Source organism: Electrona antarctica (assembly GCF_951216825.1).
Source record: "Electrona antarctica genome assembly, chromosome: 9".
Classification (NCBI taxonomy): domain Eukaryota; kingdom Metazoa; phylum Chordata; class Actinopteri; order Myctophiformes; family Myctophidae; genus Electrona; species Electrona antarctica.
The window spans coordinates 35,593,564-35,611,810 of record NC_136790.1 but is presented as its reverse complement, the minus strand read 5'-3'; the positions used below and the strand labels follow the sequence as shown (position 1 = coordinate 35,611,810).

The following is an 18,247-nucleotide window of genomic DNA, read 5'->3' as shown; positions in this document are numbered from 1 at the left end:
TAAACATTAACGATGTTGAAGCATGCAACTTGTTCCAGGCGGTGTCAGTGCTTGTTACATTATTCCTTTGTTTCAGGGGGATTCAGGTGAACCAGGAGAGAGAGCGGAGAACGGGCGACCAGGAATCCCAGGAAAGATTGGTCTCTCTGGGAAACAGGTCTGAGATACTCACAGTATCCTCCTTGCTGATATAAAGTAACTAATAACATTCGCACAATCTTCAACAGCAATTCAGTATGGCAAGATCTTTAGCAGAATGTATTTTGTTGGGGTCTTGTTAGTATTCCTCTCTCTGTGCTGCAACTAAAGTGGCTATTTTGGTCACCTGTCTAAATCCCTAAAACACCTCCGCTACCCGTTACATTATGTTTGGGTTAGGGCGTTACAATAATGAAACCAATCACTGTGCCACATGCCATTGCCTTTAAGAGATCCCTTATCCGTTGCCCGTTATGCCCAGTGCTATATTGCTTCATAGCCTTACGGTCTATGCGTTGCTGCTCATGCGGTGCTGCCTTGAAGTCTCCCTTATGCTGCCCCCCCACCCCTCCTGCCGTTTTTTATTTTTTTCTCCACAGAGCCAAGAGCACTCATCTTTTCATTGAGTCACAACTCGCTCAGATCTCGCTCATTTTTAATATTTCAAAGTGCTGTATGATCGAAATCCGAGCTTTCATTTGGTATAGATCATGTGTCATATGGGTCATCTAAAATATTTGAGTTTATTTTAGTTGGGTAGTAGCAAAAAAAAATGTTGTCAGCAAAAGGCTTTGATGGCATCGTAATGTTTTAGTTTTTATTCTGTTTTCGTCAGTGAAAAGGTTAGTCGACAAACATTTTTCGTCATAGTTTTAGTAGACAAAATTAACACTGTTTCCTAATAATCAAAATATGACCCATTGCTTTTACTGTGTGCATGTGTTGCTATTTGTATAATTATCTAGCCAGTCTGTAATGCCTTCTTCTTGTTTCTTCAAATGTGCTTTTCAATCCCACGACGCCACTTTAGAGGTATTAAACTAATGCAATTTCTTTGTTCATTACTGCTAGCACAGAGATCTGTCTGACACTGTAGAACTCAGCTTCTGTTGCATGTGAACATTTCACCAATGGGCCTTGTGCCCATGTGCTAGATTTACTCTTTGAAACTTTAATGCTACCAAGATCCCAACCAAGCTCCCAAATGAAGTGAATAATTCATGTTTTATGTTTACAGGGGGAGAGAGGAGAGAAGGGTGATGACGGCATTCCTGTAAGGATCAAACTCATCCTTTATTTTTTATCCATCCCTCTATCTTAAACTCGTATATCTTCCATCAGTTTCCATATGGTCCATTCCAACCAGCAGCCATCAATGGCAAGACTTTGCCTAGTCAATTTTAGATGTTTTTGTTTTAATCTTAATTAGGCCATAAAACCCAATTACTGAATGTCAGTCTTCAGGTTTTCCACAGAATATGTATGACACTGATTTACCATGACCCTAATACAGTACATACATGGAACATTAGGACAGTGATTCACAAACCTTTTATTTTCAAGGAACCCCATAACTCTGAAAGTGCACCCTCTGAGTTACAGACCTGTAATACCATTTGTATGTCCATGGGACAGAAATGTCCACCACAAGCCAGCATGGCGATGACCCCTGATTCCAACTTGTTGCTGGTTTTGGTTGTCGGAGAAAAACAAAGACATTCGTTGAATTCATAGCCTAGTCATGCCTCAGCCACTGCATGTTTGCCTGGAAATGTAGTTGTTGGATGCGACTGTTCTCATCATCATACACTAACTCGTGATTTCTCCTGTTCTCACTTTGTTACACCACCAGGGGGAGTCTGGTCTACCAGGGAAGACTGGAGAAAGAGGACTCAGGGTAACTTAAAAAGTGTTTAATTTAAGTTGAATAATGTTAATTTTCTATTCTTCATCTTTTTTGTCCTTCATAGTTTAATGTACTATTATTTACCAGTAGTTTTTTCCATTCTATGCATAAGCATAGAATGGATTTGTTTGTGGAATGGTTTGTTGCAATACAAAATCAATTAAGGGGACATTTGTATTGGCTTCATCCAGGGACTAGCAGGTCAGTCTGGACGAGCGGGCGAGAAAGGAGACCTAGGAGACCCGGGCGAACATGGCAGCAATGTGAGACACACACGTATTAATCACCGTATTGCGGACAGCTGTTTAATATGGCCTTGGTGGCATTGTGAGCACAAACAGTGTGATCTGCCCGCATCAGCATCCTTATTGATCTGCATGTCCATTCACAGGGCAGCCAGGGACCTGCCGGCACAAGGGGAGAGAAAGGGGACCAGGTTTGCTGTTTTCCGTCTATTCACCAGTGGTGGAAAAAGAACTCACAAAAGTATCAATACTGCAATACAGAAATACTGCACTGAGTACTTAAAGTACTCAGTGCAGAATGTCCCATTTGAAAATTTCAAATTTATAAAAAATCGATTGAAAATAGGAGATCTGACAAGCTCACAATACGAGCTTGTAGATCAGCTATTTTCAGATGGCCAAAATGTATATGTAGGGTTAAAGTAGTTAATGTATATATGTGTTGTAATAGTAAAAGTACAATATTTGGATCCGAGATATAGTGGAGTAGAAGTAAAAGTATTGGAAATTGAAGTACAAAGTACAAATACCTCAGAAGTACAGTACAGTACTTATGTAAATGTACTTTCCACCACTGTGTATTCACTTAAGTGATTGAATCTAGTGTCATTCAACTCCTTCTCTCTGTACACATTGTATTTGACATTACTGAATACATATTTTTTTTTCCCAAAGGGAGCTCAAGGTCTCCCAGGACCTCCAGGGAAGGTGGTAAGTCTGCAATGCACGTGTTTCGCATTTAAAATGATGTGTGTTCTAATGACGGTTGTATCAATTAGTCTTGTTCTAATTGCATTACGGTTATCAGCAGCATATGGCAAGTGTGGCCATCAAATGAAGTTGCAAGCATCAGGATTTGACAGCACAGGGAAATTGTAAATTTTAATATACAGTAGCTATACTTGTACTCTCTCCAAGTCTGTCTTTCTCAGTTACTGTTAATGTCCTCTTCAGGCTGACATCAAGGGACTGCCGGTTCAAGTCAGAGGGGAGAAGGTATGTCCAGTACAGTACTGTTACTATTGATTTTAATCTGAGTATGTACATTTAAATTGCCTTTGATTTACAGTAGTATGGGTTCATAATTTAGCAGATTCCTTCTGTAGGCGCAGAAACGTACAATTAGCCATATAATATAATCAAGGTACATGAGAGAAACTGACAAAACCTTTGTCTGTGTCCCTTACCGCTGACGTCACATCATGTTTCCGCCAGGGCGATGATGGTGACCCAGGAGAGCATGGGGGCAAAGGGCAGCAGGGCGAGGCAGGGACTACTGGACCCCCAGGGCTACAAGTGAGATGTGGCCTTTTCTGTATTTTCAAGTCATACGAGTATGCGTTGATCTCACTGTATACTGTATGAGTAAGCCTGTATATCACTGTATACTACTGGTTCTCAATGTTGTGTCACCAGGGGGTCCAAATGGACCCTTATATGACTGTAAACTGGACCCATATGGGTCCATTTGGTTCCATTTGTGCACTCTCAGAATTAAAGTCACACTGAGAAATGTATAGTGTAGATTGGGATTCCCAAACATAATAAAAAAAACAATTCCATTTGTACCCTCCCCGAGTAACACACCCTTAAGGGTCCATTTGGATCCCTGGTATCGTCAACCATGTATCGTGATGCGTATCGTATTGCTGTTAAAATGTATCTACTGTATGTATCTCACTGTATAATACCATGTTGTTAGATAAGATGATGTCATGATGTTTTTTGTTTGTTCCGCATGCGTGTTAAGGGCAGTCAAGGCCAACGTGGACTTGCAGGGGAAAGAGTGAGTATTTGACCTCAAAATGTGTGTCGTACATTCATTTGTCCTCATAATGTGCGTGTAGGGCCACAGTGCCCCCGGCTCCAGCTACATGAGGTGGTTGGGGGAACATGCCATCCTGTCCAAATACTGCAGGCAGTTGGCACTCAGGGGCTAGACACACCAGGTAGCAATTAATCTAGACAGCCTTAACTCACATCTCCTCACAGGAAGGTCTGTCAGACCTGTTCAACGAGAACCAGAGGTAGTCAGGTGACAGCCTGTAAGGCAAAGCCAGTATATGACCTTGGTCAACTCATATGAGCTTGGTCAACTGCCGTTATTATTCCTGATTGGGTCTCATCCAAAATCCATTCGGTATGTGCTGAGTTGGGCCGTTTGGGCGTGGTTTCCACACCAATTAAATTCGGCACACAAAATGGCACTGTGCTGACTTACAGACGAGTTGAAATATGTTTTCATCCTTTTAGAGCATATCTGCGTGCGGCGTAGCAGAGGTCATGTTAGGCTGGTAATTATACCAGACATCCTGCTGGTAGCAAAAGAATAATGGAGAACACAGCCTAAAGTGCATTCTCTCTCTCTCTCTCTCTCTCTCTCTCTCTCGCTCTCTCTCTGTCTCTCTCTTTCTCTCTCTCGCACACACACACACACACACACACACACACACACACACACACACACACACACACACACACACACACACACACACACACACACACACACACACACACACAAAGCTTGAGTTTGGCATGTATTAGAAGTTCTGTGTGGAACTGTTAAGAAAACAAGGTCAAATTCAAGCTATGCAATGTCAGTTTGTCCTACTTCAAATAAAAAACAATGCACATGCATTTGAAGATGAAGCATCCAACAGAGATGCCTAAAGACATTCTGGCTGCTAATTTAAATCTGTCTGTCTGTCTGTCTGTCTGTCTGTCTGTCTGTCTGTCTGTCTGTCTTTGTTTCTTTGTTTCTTTCTTCTGTATCCAACGATAGATCGATCTGATATAATACTAACCTTGGTGGTTTGGTGGTTAATATACAAACGTTTTAATAGTGGACTGCTCCCTTGCGTGAAGATGAAGTGACTGAAAGGTTTTGTTTCTCCAGGAGCACTTGATCAGGCAGTCAGTAATGATAACTAAACAGTGGTTATTGTCCCATACCTGAGACACACACATCTGTGACTCACTTAACACTGACCCGGCCTCTCTTGTAATCTGTCCAGGGTTTGGCGGGGGAAAGAGGACCTCACGGCGAAAAGGTTGGTTTGGATCAGTGTGACTGATTTCTCTTCATCTCTCACACTGGCAATTGTAGTCATAGAGAAAACTTATAGAGAGATGACTTCCGCACACCCGGTAGGTTTGGAGCAGGTGCGATGATGACGAGGATTTTTATTAAAGCAAAGCAACGTTTCGGTCTTGCGACCTTCCTCAGGCTTGAGTCATAGAGAAAAGAAAAGCTTCTTAAGTGGCTCTGGCTCTTGAACATTTTGATAAGCAAGGTCCCAATGTCCTTCATTCCACCGGATCCTGATTCCAATGTTTGCAGGTTCCCAGCGGGATGAAGTGCTGTGGGGCTGGTAGTTGGTGTTGAGTTAACCCCTGAAACCCCATATGGTTGAACAGAGTCTCTCAGGGCCTGTGGTGTAATGGTGATTTATTTTTCCCGGTGCTACGGTATTTTAATTACGTCATGTGTGTACAGTACATACTGTACATGTGCACATTCGCACAGAACAGCTGATATACTGTAGTGTAGTGTATGAGAGTCAGCTCTCATACACGTGACGAGCCCAGCATTAGAAAATATATTCTTAATGAACTTAATGTGTGATTAATATTAATTGTACTTTTACAGGTGTATAAATAGTAATAGGAAACATTTTGTAAATCTTCTCAAGAAATGACTTGTGTGTAGGCTATAATTGAAAGAAAGAATGTCAACACACTGTAGATGTAATGGTGGGAAAACAAAACCGATGTTTTAAATGTAATTCTAGTCTCAATTACATTCATTGTTGGTTTGCTTTGAACGAATCTCTTCTTCTTCGATGAAGGCATTGTTGTTCCGTACAGACCGAACAGAATACGACAGAAGCAGTACTGAAGCCATAATTATTATTTTTTATACCATGTTTAAGGGTGAGGACGCTCACTGCCTGTGAACCTGTTATGCAAAGTAGCCATTTGATTTGGGTGTTCTGAATGTAGGGCGTGCACCGCACCGTGCCGTACTGTGCCGTATCTGTGCGTGTGCGTGGAAAAATGACTGACCATGTGGTACCCCGTGCTAGCCAACGACCAAAACACCACTGCCCAAGTAGTCAGGGTTCTATGCTACAGTGTTTTCTGTTATTGTGGGGAATGCTTTTGCTGAAAATAGCCGATCCACGAGCGCGTCACAGCTTTCCCCACAATACGGATGTTGGTGTTTAAGTGGTTATAACCCATTACCTGACAGTTTTCTGAAAACTCATGTTTCTCTATCGGTGGTGCTCAAACATTTTCATGTCAAGGACTGCCAAAATTGTATGTATTTGGCCGCCGACCCCCATCTCAAAATATGTTAGTCCAGGGACCCCAGGGAAGCAAAGATATGAGTTAAAAACGTTTGCTGTGATAGAATATAATATTCAAAGATTTGCACACATTTTAATTTTTTTTTGTTTTTTGTTTTGAGTTTGTTTTGCAGATCTACAAGCTCGTAGTGTGGTAGCGTAGCACCGAGTGCCATGCTACAAGCTTGTATATCTGCTATTTTTCAATAGCTAAAGTTTAAAATAATGGTTAAAGTGGGAAAAGCTAAGGTGACACAGTCAGATGCTTAAGTGGTGAAAACTGAAACATGTACTACTGTCGTTGTAGGGCTATTACTCTGTCATATTCTCTTTCTGACCCCAACACCTCTATGTGATTAGGGAGACCGGGGAGCATCTGGTTTAGATGGACGAGCTGGTCTAGACGGCAAACCAGGAGTGCCAGGCGTGGCAGGCCAGAGGGTCAGTGAACTAACCATCTCCAAGCACACAGTATACAGAAGCACACAGTACATCAGTGGTTTTCAACCCTATTCATATCAAGGCCCATTATTTATTCTGCATTTGAACTCCCTCAAGGTCAAGGACCACTGGTGGTCCCCTGACCACTGGTTGAAAACCACTGCAGTAGATTAATGTCACCGCAAGGTAAACGTGGGTGTCACTAATTTTATGCAAACCTTTTCCTTTCCTACAGGGAGACCCGGGGAAGCTAGGCGATCCAGGAAGAGACGTGAGTTGTCAATATTGTTGTTACCAAAGAAAAGTATGCTGGTGATTAAATAATGTGTCTGACCATTTTTTTTATTTCCATGTACCTTCCCCACATTTTGCATATTTACTTTAAATTATATTCCATAATAACAAAACAAAAAAACATATTCAAGACAATATTGGGGTTGAGGTATTTGGTCAAACATAATGTGATATTTGATTTTGTCCATATCGCCCCACCTTGATCTATGCACATACATGGATGTACCGTAGATGACACATGGTCAGTACATAAAGCATATCAACAGACCTTAATATGCTTTTGATTGATTGATTTGATTACATACTTTATTAACAGCACAGAAAGTACAATTCTATACAAAAGTATGCTAAACGGATTAAACCCAAGAAAGCACTATGGCTTGTTTCCATTCGGGTCCTGGGTATTCAATTAATCGACAAACAATAATATACAATATGAGAGAAATAGGCACTGGAGCAGCTCAGACAATTTAGGCCCTTACTTTATTAACAGGGTACAGGTAAAAAGCGACAACGTTTCGATGTTTCAGTTACATCTTCGTCAGGTCATTCATGTAAGGGCCTAAATTGTCTGAGCTGCTCCAGTGCCTCCTTCTCTCATGATACATACATGTCCTGCTTCTGATCGATGCACCAGACTGGCCTGCCATAGGCTAGAGGCGCGGTTGGAACTCCCTTCTGCAATAATATACAATACTATGCAAAAACATCATATAAACAACAGTTCAGGAGGGGTGTGTGTGAAGGTGGGGGGGATAGGCTTGGACATTTTACAGGGGCCAGTTCCGAATTACAGCCACCTGTAAAGTGCTCTTTTTCATTTATTTTTATTTTTATTTTGTTAATAAAACCAAGACCAGACAACATTATGTTATTGTTATGTCATTATGGCATACCTAAATGCAGGTATACTGTAGGCCCTATGTTTAGCTCAGGCTCTGACAGTGTTGATTTTGACAGAAATATTTAATTTCATTTTGGCCAGTCTTTTGAATAAAAGGGTCAAAACAAAACTGCTACGGGGATGAAACCAGAAAAAGCACTAAGACTTGTTTATGTACATCAGTTTCAATTCATCAGAACATGTCTTTTAGTTACTGGATCTCTTCTCCATTAGTCCCTCCCTTATTTTGTCGTCGACACAACATTTTTTTTGTCATAGTTTTCGTAGACTGGGCTCTCACAGTGCACTGGTATAATAATAACTGTATTAACCACAGAAACTGATTAGTATCCAGGGCAGCGCTGAAAAGTTTTCGATGAATTGCAAGGCTTTTTTGGGGTGCATGAAATGATGTTTAATATAATACCCCTGGGCAGTGGGCGCTGTGATGTGTGGACTGACTGAAGCCTAGCACAGTAGGGTATCCAATGTGAACACCAATCTTAGATGAGTGAAGCAATCGTTGACACTGCAGGAAGGAGCGCCCGTCGAACAATGTGTAGCCTTTGAGAAATCCTAATAGAAGCTTATTTTCTGTCCCTTCCAGCACACATCTCTGATTTTCCTTTATTTCCTTTATTACGTGCTTTTTTTTATTAAAGAATTATAATAGTAGCTGATAGAGTTTAAAAATGTCACTAGTTATGTACTGCATGCACGGTGCCAAACCACTTTTCACATTTCAAGCTTTCAAATGAGGCTCACTTAATGCTAATTGTCATGCTCAGATAAGAACTTAGAGCCGACAGGCAGTTGGAGCATGTGTACGAATATTCTTCATTATTATAGATAGAGGTTGAGCCAATATTTTCATGTTCTATCACTTCAGCTGCTAATGAAATGAAATGAAATGATTACTATATTTACCCAGGGTATCTGGGCTAAGCTCAAGAACTTGTTTCCAGCCTGCTCATAGAACATTTCATCGTAGTGGTTCAATGCCTTGTTCAAGGGCACTTCAGCGGTGGTAATTTTAACGTGTCGGACCGCTGATTCGAACTGGCGACCTTCCGGTATCAAGACCGATCCTCAATCCGTTCGGCCACCGCTGCCACCTAAACATTCATATTAGGAATTAACCAAGAAACTTAATAGAATAGAATATGTTTAGCCATCCAAACATATTATAGTGCAATACTTTTAGGTGTAGAATCTAATAATTTAATCCAAGGGTTGCAGTAATAAATATCTCCCAACACGGCTGTGTTCACCAAATCTTTACCAACAGCCACAATAATGGCAGTCATCTCTTAGACCAGTGGTTTTTAACTAGTGGTCCAGGGACCACCAGTGGTCCTTGAGGGGGTTCCGGGTGGTCCCCAGCTAATTGATGGAGAGTTGGTAACCAAATGGATTCTTATTAGATCTTTAACTCTTAGATCTTAAAAATCACACCCGTGTGAAGTAAGTGGTGCAACTCCGTGTGGGGGGGAGGGGGGGGGGGGGGGGTGTTCCAGACCCACAGGAACTCATCCAGGGTGCCGGCCCGATTCCGGCGAGCCGCCCCGTGTCCGAAACGGTTGAGAAATGACAGAGTTACCGTGTGGGGGTCCCTCTACTGTACCCTCTACTGTACTGTACTGTACTATACTGGCACACCCTCAATCACAATATATACAGTTAATATGTGCGTGTGTGTTTGTGTGTGTGTTAGGTTACGCACAGGTGGTGAAAAACAACCAGGCTGTTTTCGTGCTCAGACGCACCCAGCCAGCAAGCCACCCACCCACCCACCCACACACATAGTCACTTAAGGAAGTGGTTGTACCACTTAAAAATGAAACCAAATGGACCGTAATGGGTCCATTTGGTTTAATTTGTTATTAGACTATACTTACAAGAAGTCTACATACAAATAATTCTTATTTGGATCATTTCCCTGTTATCTCTCCTATGGTACCATAGGAGAGATAACTGTTATCTCTCCTATGGTACCACATCAATACAGCGTGGAATTGTGGACAAAGTCTTATCCAACTACAACTAAATATTCTTTAGTTTTGGGTATGCGAGTCAAAATCTCATCAAATGGTGGTCTGTGGCTTACATTCTGAATAAATAATGGAGCTTGATATGAAAAAGGTTGAAAACCACTGTCTTAGACTTTACTGTACATGTACAGCAGAGGGCAATGTGGACTTGTTGACACTCCTGTTTTATCCAATCCCATTGAACCCTGTTGTTTACATGCATTCAATACTGGCCATGGGCTCCTGTTCTTGAAATTAGAGCTGTTTCGTAAAAACAAGGGCTTATGTCATCTGTCTGAGCATGACCTCTTAAAGCAAGCAGCTGTCTCTGCATGCTTGGAGAATTCAGTACACAGTATTACTCTGAAGGTGTAAAAATTGACCTATAATAGACTTATTAAAGTATGTACTAAAGTATGTACAGTACATATGTACAATTTTTATTTACTTTTTACTTTAATGGAGTATTTCCAATTTGCAATAGTTTTACTTCTACTCCACTACATCTCAGAGGCAAATGTACTTTTATTCCACTACAATTATTTGAAAACTTGCAGATATAAATTATTATATTATAAAACATACATTAAACACGTTACCCCTATTTTGAACATAGGCTATTTGAAAATAGCTTATCTACAAGCTTTTAGATTGATTGATTGATTGATTGATTGAAAATTGTATTAACAGTTTGCAGAATTACAGTACATTTCAAGCACAAACTCAATACAAAGGCTGTTAACTGTGAGTGGACGACCCAATTAAGCATTACACTTGTTTACAACAGGGTCCACCATGTTCAAATCATCAACACATTTAGAGACGTACAAATAGACACTTCTATATAGACAAAGAACAGTACAGGAATTCATCATAATGGAGGTAAAAAGGGAAAAGAAACATATACAGTGAGGGAAAAAAGGGGGGGGGGGGTGGGGGGGGATTCAGATTTTACGGGGGCCAGTTTCGAATTGCAGCCATCCGTAGGTGCCCTTTGAGAGCGGTTTTGAAGGAGTCAAGGGATTCGCATGTCTTAATGACTGTTGGTAGGGCGTTCCACATTTTGGTGGCATAGGAGCGAAAAGAATTTAGTCCCTTGTTTGTGCCGAATCTGGGTTGAACATGATTCGTTGCACTCCCTCTGGTGTTGTGGGTGTGGACTTCGTTAACATTAAGGAAGTATCTACACAGGTACATGGGTATCTTGGTGGAGTATCGAATCTTGTGGACCAGACCCATTGCAAGATGCTGTACTCTGTCGCCGACCCTAAGCCATGCCAGTCTGTCAAAGTGGGCAAGGGTGAGGTGGGTTCGGGGGGTGAGGCCAAGTAGGAGCCTGACCAGTTTGTTTTGGGAGGTCTGGAGCCTAGTTTTAAGGGCCTTTGAGGTGCTGTGGTACCAGGAGGTGCATGCATAGTCAAAGAAGCCTTGTACAAGGGCTCCTGTTAAGGTCTTCAAGGTGTTTTTGTCGACCAGTGAGGAGATCCTGTAAAGGAATCTTGTTCTTTGGTTGACTTTTTTGATTACGTTGGTGGCCATTTTATCACCGGAAAGATTAGCCTCCAGGATGGAACCTAGGTAGGTAATTTCATCTTTACGTGTGATAACATTGTCACCCACTCTGTCACCCAGATCTGCAATTGTAAAACATTTTAGTACTTTTACTTTTGGTACTTTAAATAAATATATTAATGTTACGCTTTTACTTACTACTACTTAAAGGACCACTTCACCACTTTTCAACCTATCTTCATATACTAGTCCTCACTAATAAACATGATAAAATGGCTACCATTTTTTTCTACTCGGTCTGTGTCTCATAGGAGGACTGTGGGCAGTTCAGAAACCCGTCCACCAGTGACATCATCGATGGGGAATCCAAGCTTTTAGAAACTGCAGGCTTTCTAGTACTGAAAGTTGCAATGCGAAAATGGAAGCCATCGTTCTCATGATAATAAAAATCTAAACATTTTTGTAAAAAAATATTGTTTAAAAATAATCTGCCTAACGATGATGTCACTGGTGGACGGGTTTCTGAACTGCACACAGTCCTGCTATGAGAAGCAGACTGAGTAGAAAAAAATGGTGCCATTTTATCATGTTTATTAGTGAGGACCAATTATATGAAGATGGGTTGAAAATTGGTGAAGTGGTCCTTTAACGTAAGAGTGTTTTTATATTGTGGTATTGCTATTTTTTGCTTAAGTAAATTATCTGAGTACTTCTTCCACCACTGGTTACAGTATGGTACTGTACAGTAGTCAAGATTTGATTGATGCATGATGACACCCTTCTGCTGCACCTGGAATACATTTTACACTGTGTCTCCTCGCCCCATAGTGCTTTGTGAATGAGCCCAAGTCTTTTTCCTGTCATAATAGTTTTTGAGTGGTGCCTAACCGCTCCATTACACAGCAATGTGTATGTCTGTCTCTGTGTCTGTCCCTGTCCCTGTATGTCTGAGCACGCACAGCTGCGACACCTAAAGTGGCCAGTAGAGTACAGCACAGAGTAAAGTGGCACAGAGTACACTACAATACGAGCCCTGGGCCGTTCCTGGGACTCTGGATGTTCCGGGGACCCCAGGGACATGGTAACTCTGTCATTGCTCGACCGTTTCGGATGTGGGGCGGCTCGCCGGAACCGGACCGCCCCCCTGGGCGCGTTACTGGGGGTCTGGATGTTCCGGGGACCCCCCAGGGACCCCCACACGGTAACTGTAATTTCTCGACCGTTTCGGATGCGGGGCGGCTCGCCGGAACCGGCCTTTGATACAAATATGTTTTCAGGAGCGATTTAACCCATTCTGGGCGGGAACCCCTTTTGGTGTTTTAAGCGTTACATTAAACTTTAGCTATTGAAAAATAGCAGATCTACAAGCTCATATGAACTTGTAGGTCTGCTATTTTTGAAAAATCTTTAAAATGTGCCTCAAATCTTTCAGAAAATTGTCATGATTTAGAAAACTTTTTTTTTTATTTCGACGTCAGGCCTAAATGGGTTAAAAGATGACGTTGACTTAGCTAGCCTTAAATCCTCAGACAGGGCATTCCAGAAACTGGGCGCCAATCCCCCATGGTGACGAGGCGAGTCTTGGGAACTTCCAAGAGATCAGCCTCAGATCCTGAGGATCTAAGGCTGCACACCGGCTTATGTGCTTCCAGCATATCAGTGATATATATAGCTGGGAGCCAGGCCTTGCAATGCTTTAAAAGTCATCAGTAAAATCATAAAACCAACTCTAAAACTCACCGGCAGCCAGTGAAGGGAAGCAAGAATCGGTGTAATATGATCATGTCTCCTAGACTTTGTTAGTAATCTAACAAAGATGACCTTTTGCTGAGCCCAGAGTATAAAGAGTTGGAGACTATGGTGCGCACTGCGCAGATAGTTATATAAACCTAGCTAATGTAATAAAACTAAATATTACAATAAAAAGGCCTTCTTCCAATATTCGGTCAGGCTGGTCAGCTAAACATCTTTTAAAAATAGCAAAAGAAACGAGGACATCTAATTTCAACTTTTCTTGACATTCGTTCCATATATGGAGCATACACACTGAAGGCTGTAACTCCCAAATTAGGATTGGTTTTAGGCACCTTCAGCATAACCTTTTCCTGTTAGAGAAACAACTAAAAGTAGCCTCCTGTCTGTGTGTCTCCAGAGAGAGAGAGAGAGAGAGAGAGAGAGAGAGAGAGAGAGAGAGAGATCCATTTATTTCAGTATTACTATTCCACATAATGTCCACATGAAGGTTTTTGGACAACTTCTCTATATACACCATTTTGACACTGACACTGATGCCAAAATGACGCAGTCACGAGAAATGTACCTGAAATGTAAATTATAATTTATTTATTATTATTTAAGTTAATACATACTGTTTCTGACTACAGTATGTCTTTCCAAAATATCACGATTGGACCCTGCCGTGTTTGTTTTGGAGTGGTACTTCCATGGTTTTGTTTCAAACTGAATTCTGGGAATCGCAGTTCTAACAGACCATATAGTCATATAATGCAATGACAATGAAGCTACCAGACTATCTACTTCTCCAAAGTAAGTGATACCAGGCCACAGCCACAATACTAGAGGGAGCGACAGCGATCTGGCATTCGTGGAATGAGCAACACACAAAACGTGCACAAAATGTGCTAAAATGGTTGGTATTAATTTTTTTATTTTATTTTTTTTATAAATAAACTTTTATTCAAAGAATATGAGCATGACATTATATGCAAGTTTCACAAAAAGAAAAGAAAATACAACTCTTTGTTTTTATATTTTCTCCCACAACTCCCTCCCCAATCCTCCCCATCCACCCAGCATCTTTCCCCACGAGGCCAGACATACAAACAACATATAAAGATAGCCGGTATTCAATTTCAACCCTTGCTTTGAGTTGCTTAGTGGATTGGTAGATTGCACTCTCACAGTAATAAGGAAAAAACAACACATATTGGCCATTTTTGCACTATTCATTGAATCATTTTACACTAAGTGTTATCAAACTCAGTAGCGTGTGGAAGCCGCAACAACTTGGCAAGTTGGCACCTTCTCCTCATGCTGGTCACCAACCTAGACACATTTTGCAGTGGGATGTCCTCCCATTCCTCAACCAGGTTTTGTTGCAAGTAGGACTGTCAAAATTACAGTTAACTGAGTTAATTATTTTGTGAAATTAATTAGATAATTAGTTAACAGACAAATGTTAACGAAATTAATGCATGCTTAGATGACTTGCCCCATATCCATCTGATTAAACATATGAATAGTTTGACAGCCCTAATACTAACACCATCCTACCACACTGGATTTGTTATAAAGAATAAAACATACATACATACATACATACATACATATTTTGGACATACTGTACAGTAGTTTGAATGGTGATTAATCATGATTAAAGAATTCTTAAGCTGTGAATAATCACTTTTTTTTATCGTTTGACTGCCCTAATTGCAAGTCATCCAACATAGTTCTGTTGATTACTCTAGCACATACAGCACGCCCAAGCTTGAAGTCTGGACTCACGGCAGACCATTCCATCCTCTCCACTCCCAAATTCTGGAGGTGCTCTGTGTTGATCCTGGCTCTGTGGGGGCGAGCATTGTCATCCTGGAGGATGGCGTTAGGTCCCAGATTCTGAAGATATGGGATGGCAAATGGCTCCAGAATCTCCCGATATCTCACTGAATTGAGATTGCATTCAATGATGACAAGTTCTGTCTTGCCTGTGAGAGAGATACTGCCCCATACCATACCAAGTGTTGTGGCTGCGTATGGATCTTCCAGATGCTACTGAGTTCCCCCACTGAGTGTAAAATCTATAAAGTTTAAAAATGGCCAATATGTATTGTTTTATTCCCTTATTACTGTGTGAGATCAAATCCACTAAGCAACTCAAAGCAAAGGTCAATACCAACCACTTGTCATTTTGGCATTTTTTTTGGAGGCGCTACTCACACGTTTAACTGTGTTGCTCATTCCACGAACGCCCGATCCTTACAAGCTATACCTCGTTGTAAAGGTGACTAATCAACGACTAAAATCGATCTATAAATGCGCCACGTCTCTGTCTGTCTCTACGCTTGTCTTTGCATTAAAGCCGTACATGTGTATGGCTTTAATGCACGTAACTCAAGAACCGTTCGCCCCACCAACTTCAAATTTGACACACACGTTCCACACCCCCACAGGGAGTGCAGTACCCGGTGTCGAGTCGGCCGGACCCACGGTTGTCCAGAACTGCCACAAAAGGCCTCTGCTTGGGCTCTGGACAGGGCCCCTGTCCAGGCTCCATATATGGAGCTGTCCTCTTCTGACATCACAACACTCCATATTTGGGCATGCCTGACACAGAACTACATGGGAATAAAGGGATACAGAGAGACAGATACAGAAATCTCCATATATGGGCATAAAAAGGACACCGACAAATGGGTGGAACGGGTACTCTGACACGGGTACATGAATCTCAATAGACAATATCACTAATTGATATTATTAAAGTGGAGTTTCCGAACTTTTTGTGCTTGAGTTATATAGGACCACAATGGAAACAAGTCGCCAGGACCTTTTTCTGTTATCCTTTTTTAGCATTAATGACTTACTGTACCTCATGCCGTTTTCATTACTGACAAATAAAATGTAATCTAGAGGGGTCGCCAAAAAGACTACAATACACAGACTTTTAAGTGGTCAAGTAGGATTTAAGTTATCTTAGTTTATTTTCATGCAATCACTCCATGCTCCATATGTACTGTTGTGTTTCACCAGGGTTTGCCAGGACTTCGAGGTGCACAGGGGCCTCCAGGCCCCATTGGTCCCACAGGCAGCGCAGGAACACTTGTGAGTACACGCCATTTCTTTCTATCTGTGTCTTATTTATTTAAAATGTATTGCTTTGTTTTTATCTTATCAGCACTGCTGTTGTATTTCAGGGCAAAGCAGGAGTCGATGGCAAACCTGGGCTTCCTGGCAAGATGGTGATTGATGCAATACAAATACTCATCCCTCAATGACAATCCTCTGTGTGAATGGATGGATGGATCAGTGTTGGTTTTGACAACACATTTATAGATTGATTTAGTTTTAGTCATATTCTTTCGAATAAAATAATATTTAGTTTTAGTCATTGAGCCAATCAGAATAGGCCTTCAGTATGACTAGGTGTCGATCTTGTCGTCTACATTTCACGAGCTTCCATTAGTCAGGTTTCACCTGACAAAAGAAAAGTAATTAAGTAAGCCTTTCCGAGCCATGAGGCCCATGGGGCAGGAGCCTATCTCCTGTATCTGTAGCATGAGGCAACTTGAGGTACAGTACATCCCCTGGACATGATGCTAGTATGTCGCAGGGACTTACCCCCTATCCAACCCTTGATGCTGAGCAGGGAGGCACTGGGTCCCATTTTTATAGTCTTTGGTATGACCCGGCCGGTGATCGAACCCCAACCTCCCAGTCTCAGGGCGGACACTCTAACCACAAGGCCACTGAGCTTTAGTCATCATAGCTTAGTTTTTATATAGTTGTTATTTAGTTTTCGTCTGCGAACGGTAGTCAACGAACATTTTGTCATAGTTTTAGTCGACGAAAGTGAATGGATGGATGGATGTCTTTTCCCTACCACTCTCTAACTCTGGCCCCTCCCTCTCTCTGTCTCTGTTTTTCTCTGTCATTTCAGTGAAACAGTGGTAGTAAAGACATGTCTTATGGCTGATGTGTACTGATCAACAGTCCCTCAGTTAGGCAGTTCATTCTCCTCAGTGTTCCTGTTTGTTTAATAATATCTGCCTTCAGTGACTTGCTAATAAAATAAACAATTAATAACCCATTGCAGCAGCAATGCATTATTAAAGTTTTGCTGCTGTATTACAGTGTTGTTTGTTTGCTTTTATTGTTTTTTTTTTTGGTTGCAGGGTGAGGACGGCGTGCCAGGGGAAGATGGTAGAAAGGTATGTGTCGTCTGTTATTCAGATTAATACAAATAATCAAATCAACTGACACTTAAAGTGATGTTTAACTTTAGAACCCTTCTGGGATCATTTTCATATTTGTTCAGACCTTTGTGTGCACCCCAGATAGTTTTTTAGTTACTTGATTCAATATTTAGATACAGTATACAGTATTTGATATTCATTTGATCAGATTATATTAAGCCCATTTTATATAAACCCATTGAACTTCAGACTCCAGCCATCAACCTTGTTGGACTGAAAATTAAAAAAATATTTTTATTTAAAAAGAAAATGCTTTTTTTATTTTTATTTTACAACATTAGACATTTAAAATCACAGTCCTCTCGTGTATTCAAAGATTTGAAGCCTTCACGTGACTAGTGTAGATTAACAAATCAAAGACAATACATTTTCAACATTGGTCAAACAATTACTTTAACTCAAACATTGAGTTAAAGTAATATCGCTGATATAAGTTATAAATTGTACAATTACAATTTAGACATTTAGCAGGCGCTCTTAATCCAGAGCGATTTACAGTAAGCAACAACAACACATGGTAACACATCAAATACAGTACATGAGCTAAGAACCTAACATCTGTCTAACAGTAGAATATCTGTACAATGAAACTATAAGTAGGCTATACACTATAGA

At 41.1% G+C, this 18,247-nt stretch overlaps 1 protein-coding gene across 1 annotated transcript in view; it reads left to right on the top strand.

Annotated features, from left to right (window-relative positions):
- col7a1 (collagen, type VII, alpha 1) overlaps nt 1-18,247 on the top strand; it is a gene marked incomplete at its 5' end in the record, with an annotated part of 133,831 nt that overhangs the window by 60,335 nt on the left and 55,249 nt on the right. The window contains 15 exons of the mRNA XM_079510675.1: nt 77-157; nt 1,217-1,252; nt 1,832-1,876; nt 2,077-2,148; nt 2,277-2,321; nt 2,806-2,841; nt 3,085-3,126; nt 3,346-3,426; nt 3,881-3,916; nt 5,145-5,180; nt 6,840-6,920; nt 7,156-7,191; nt 16,410-16,481; nt 16,574-16,618; nt 17,552-17,587. Of these exons, the coding sequence (XP_079366801.1) occupies nt 77-157; nt 1,217-1,252; nt 1,832-1,876; nt 2,077-2,148; nt 2,277-2,321; nt 2,806-2,841; nt 3,085-3,126; nt 3,346-3,426; nt 3,881-3,916; nt 5,145-5,180; nt 6,840-6,920; nt 7,156-7,191; nt 16,410-16,481; nt 16,574-16,618; nt 17,552-17,587 (780 nt within the window). The remainder of the gene's footprint in view (nt 1-76; nt 158-1,216; nt 1,253-1,831; nt 1,877-2,076; nt 2,149-2,276; nt 2,322-2,805; nt 2,842-3,084; nt 3,127-3,345; nt 3,427-3,880; nt 3,917-5,144; nt 5,181-6,839; nt 6,921-7,155; nt 7,192-16,409; nt 16,482-16,573; nt 16,619-17,551; nt 17,588-18,247) is intronic.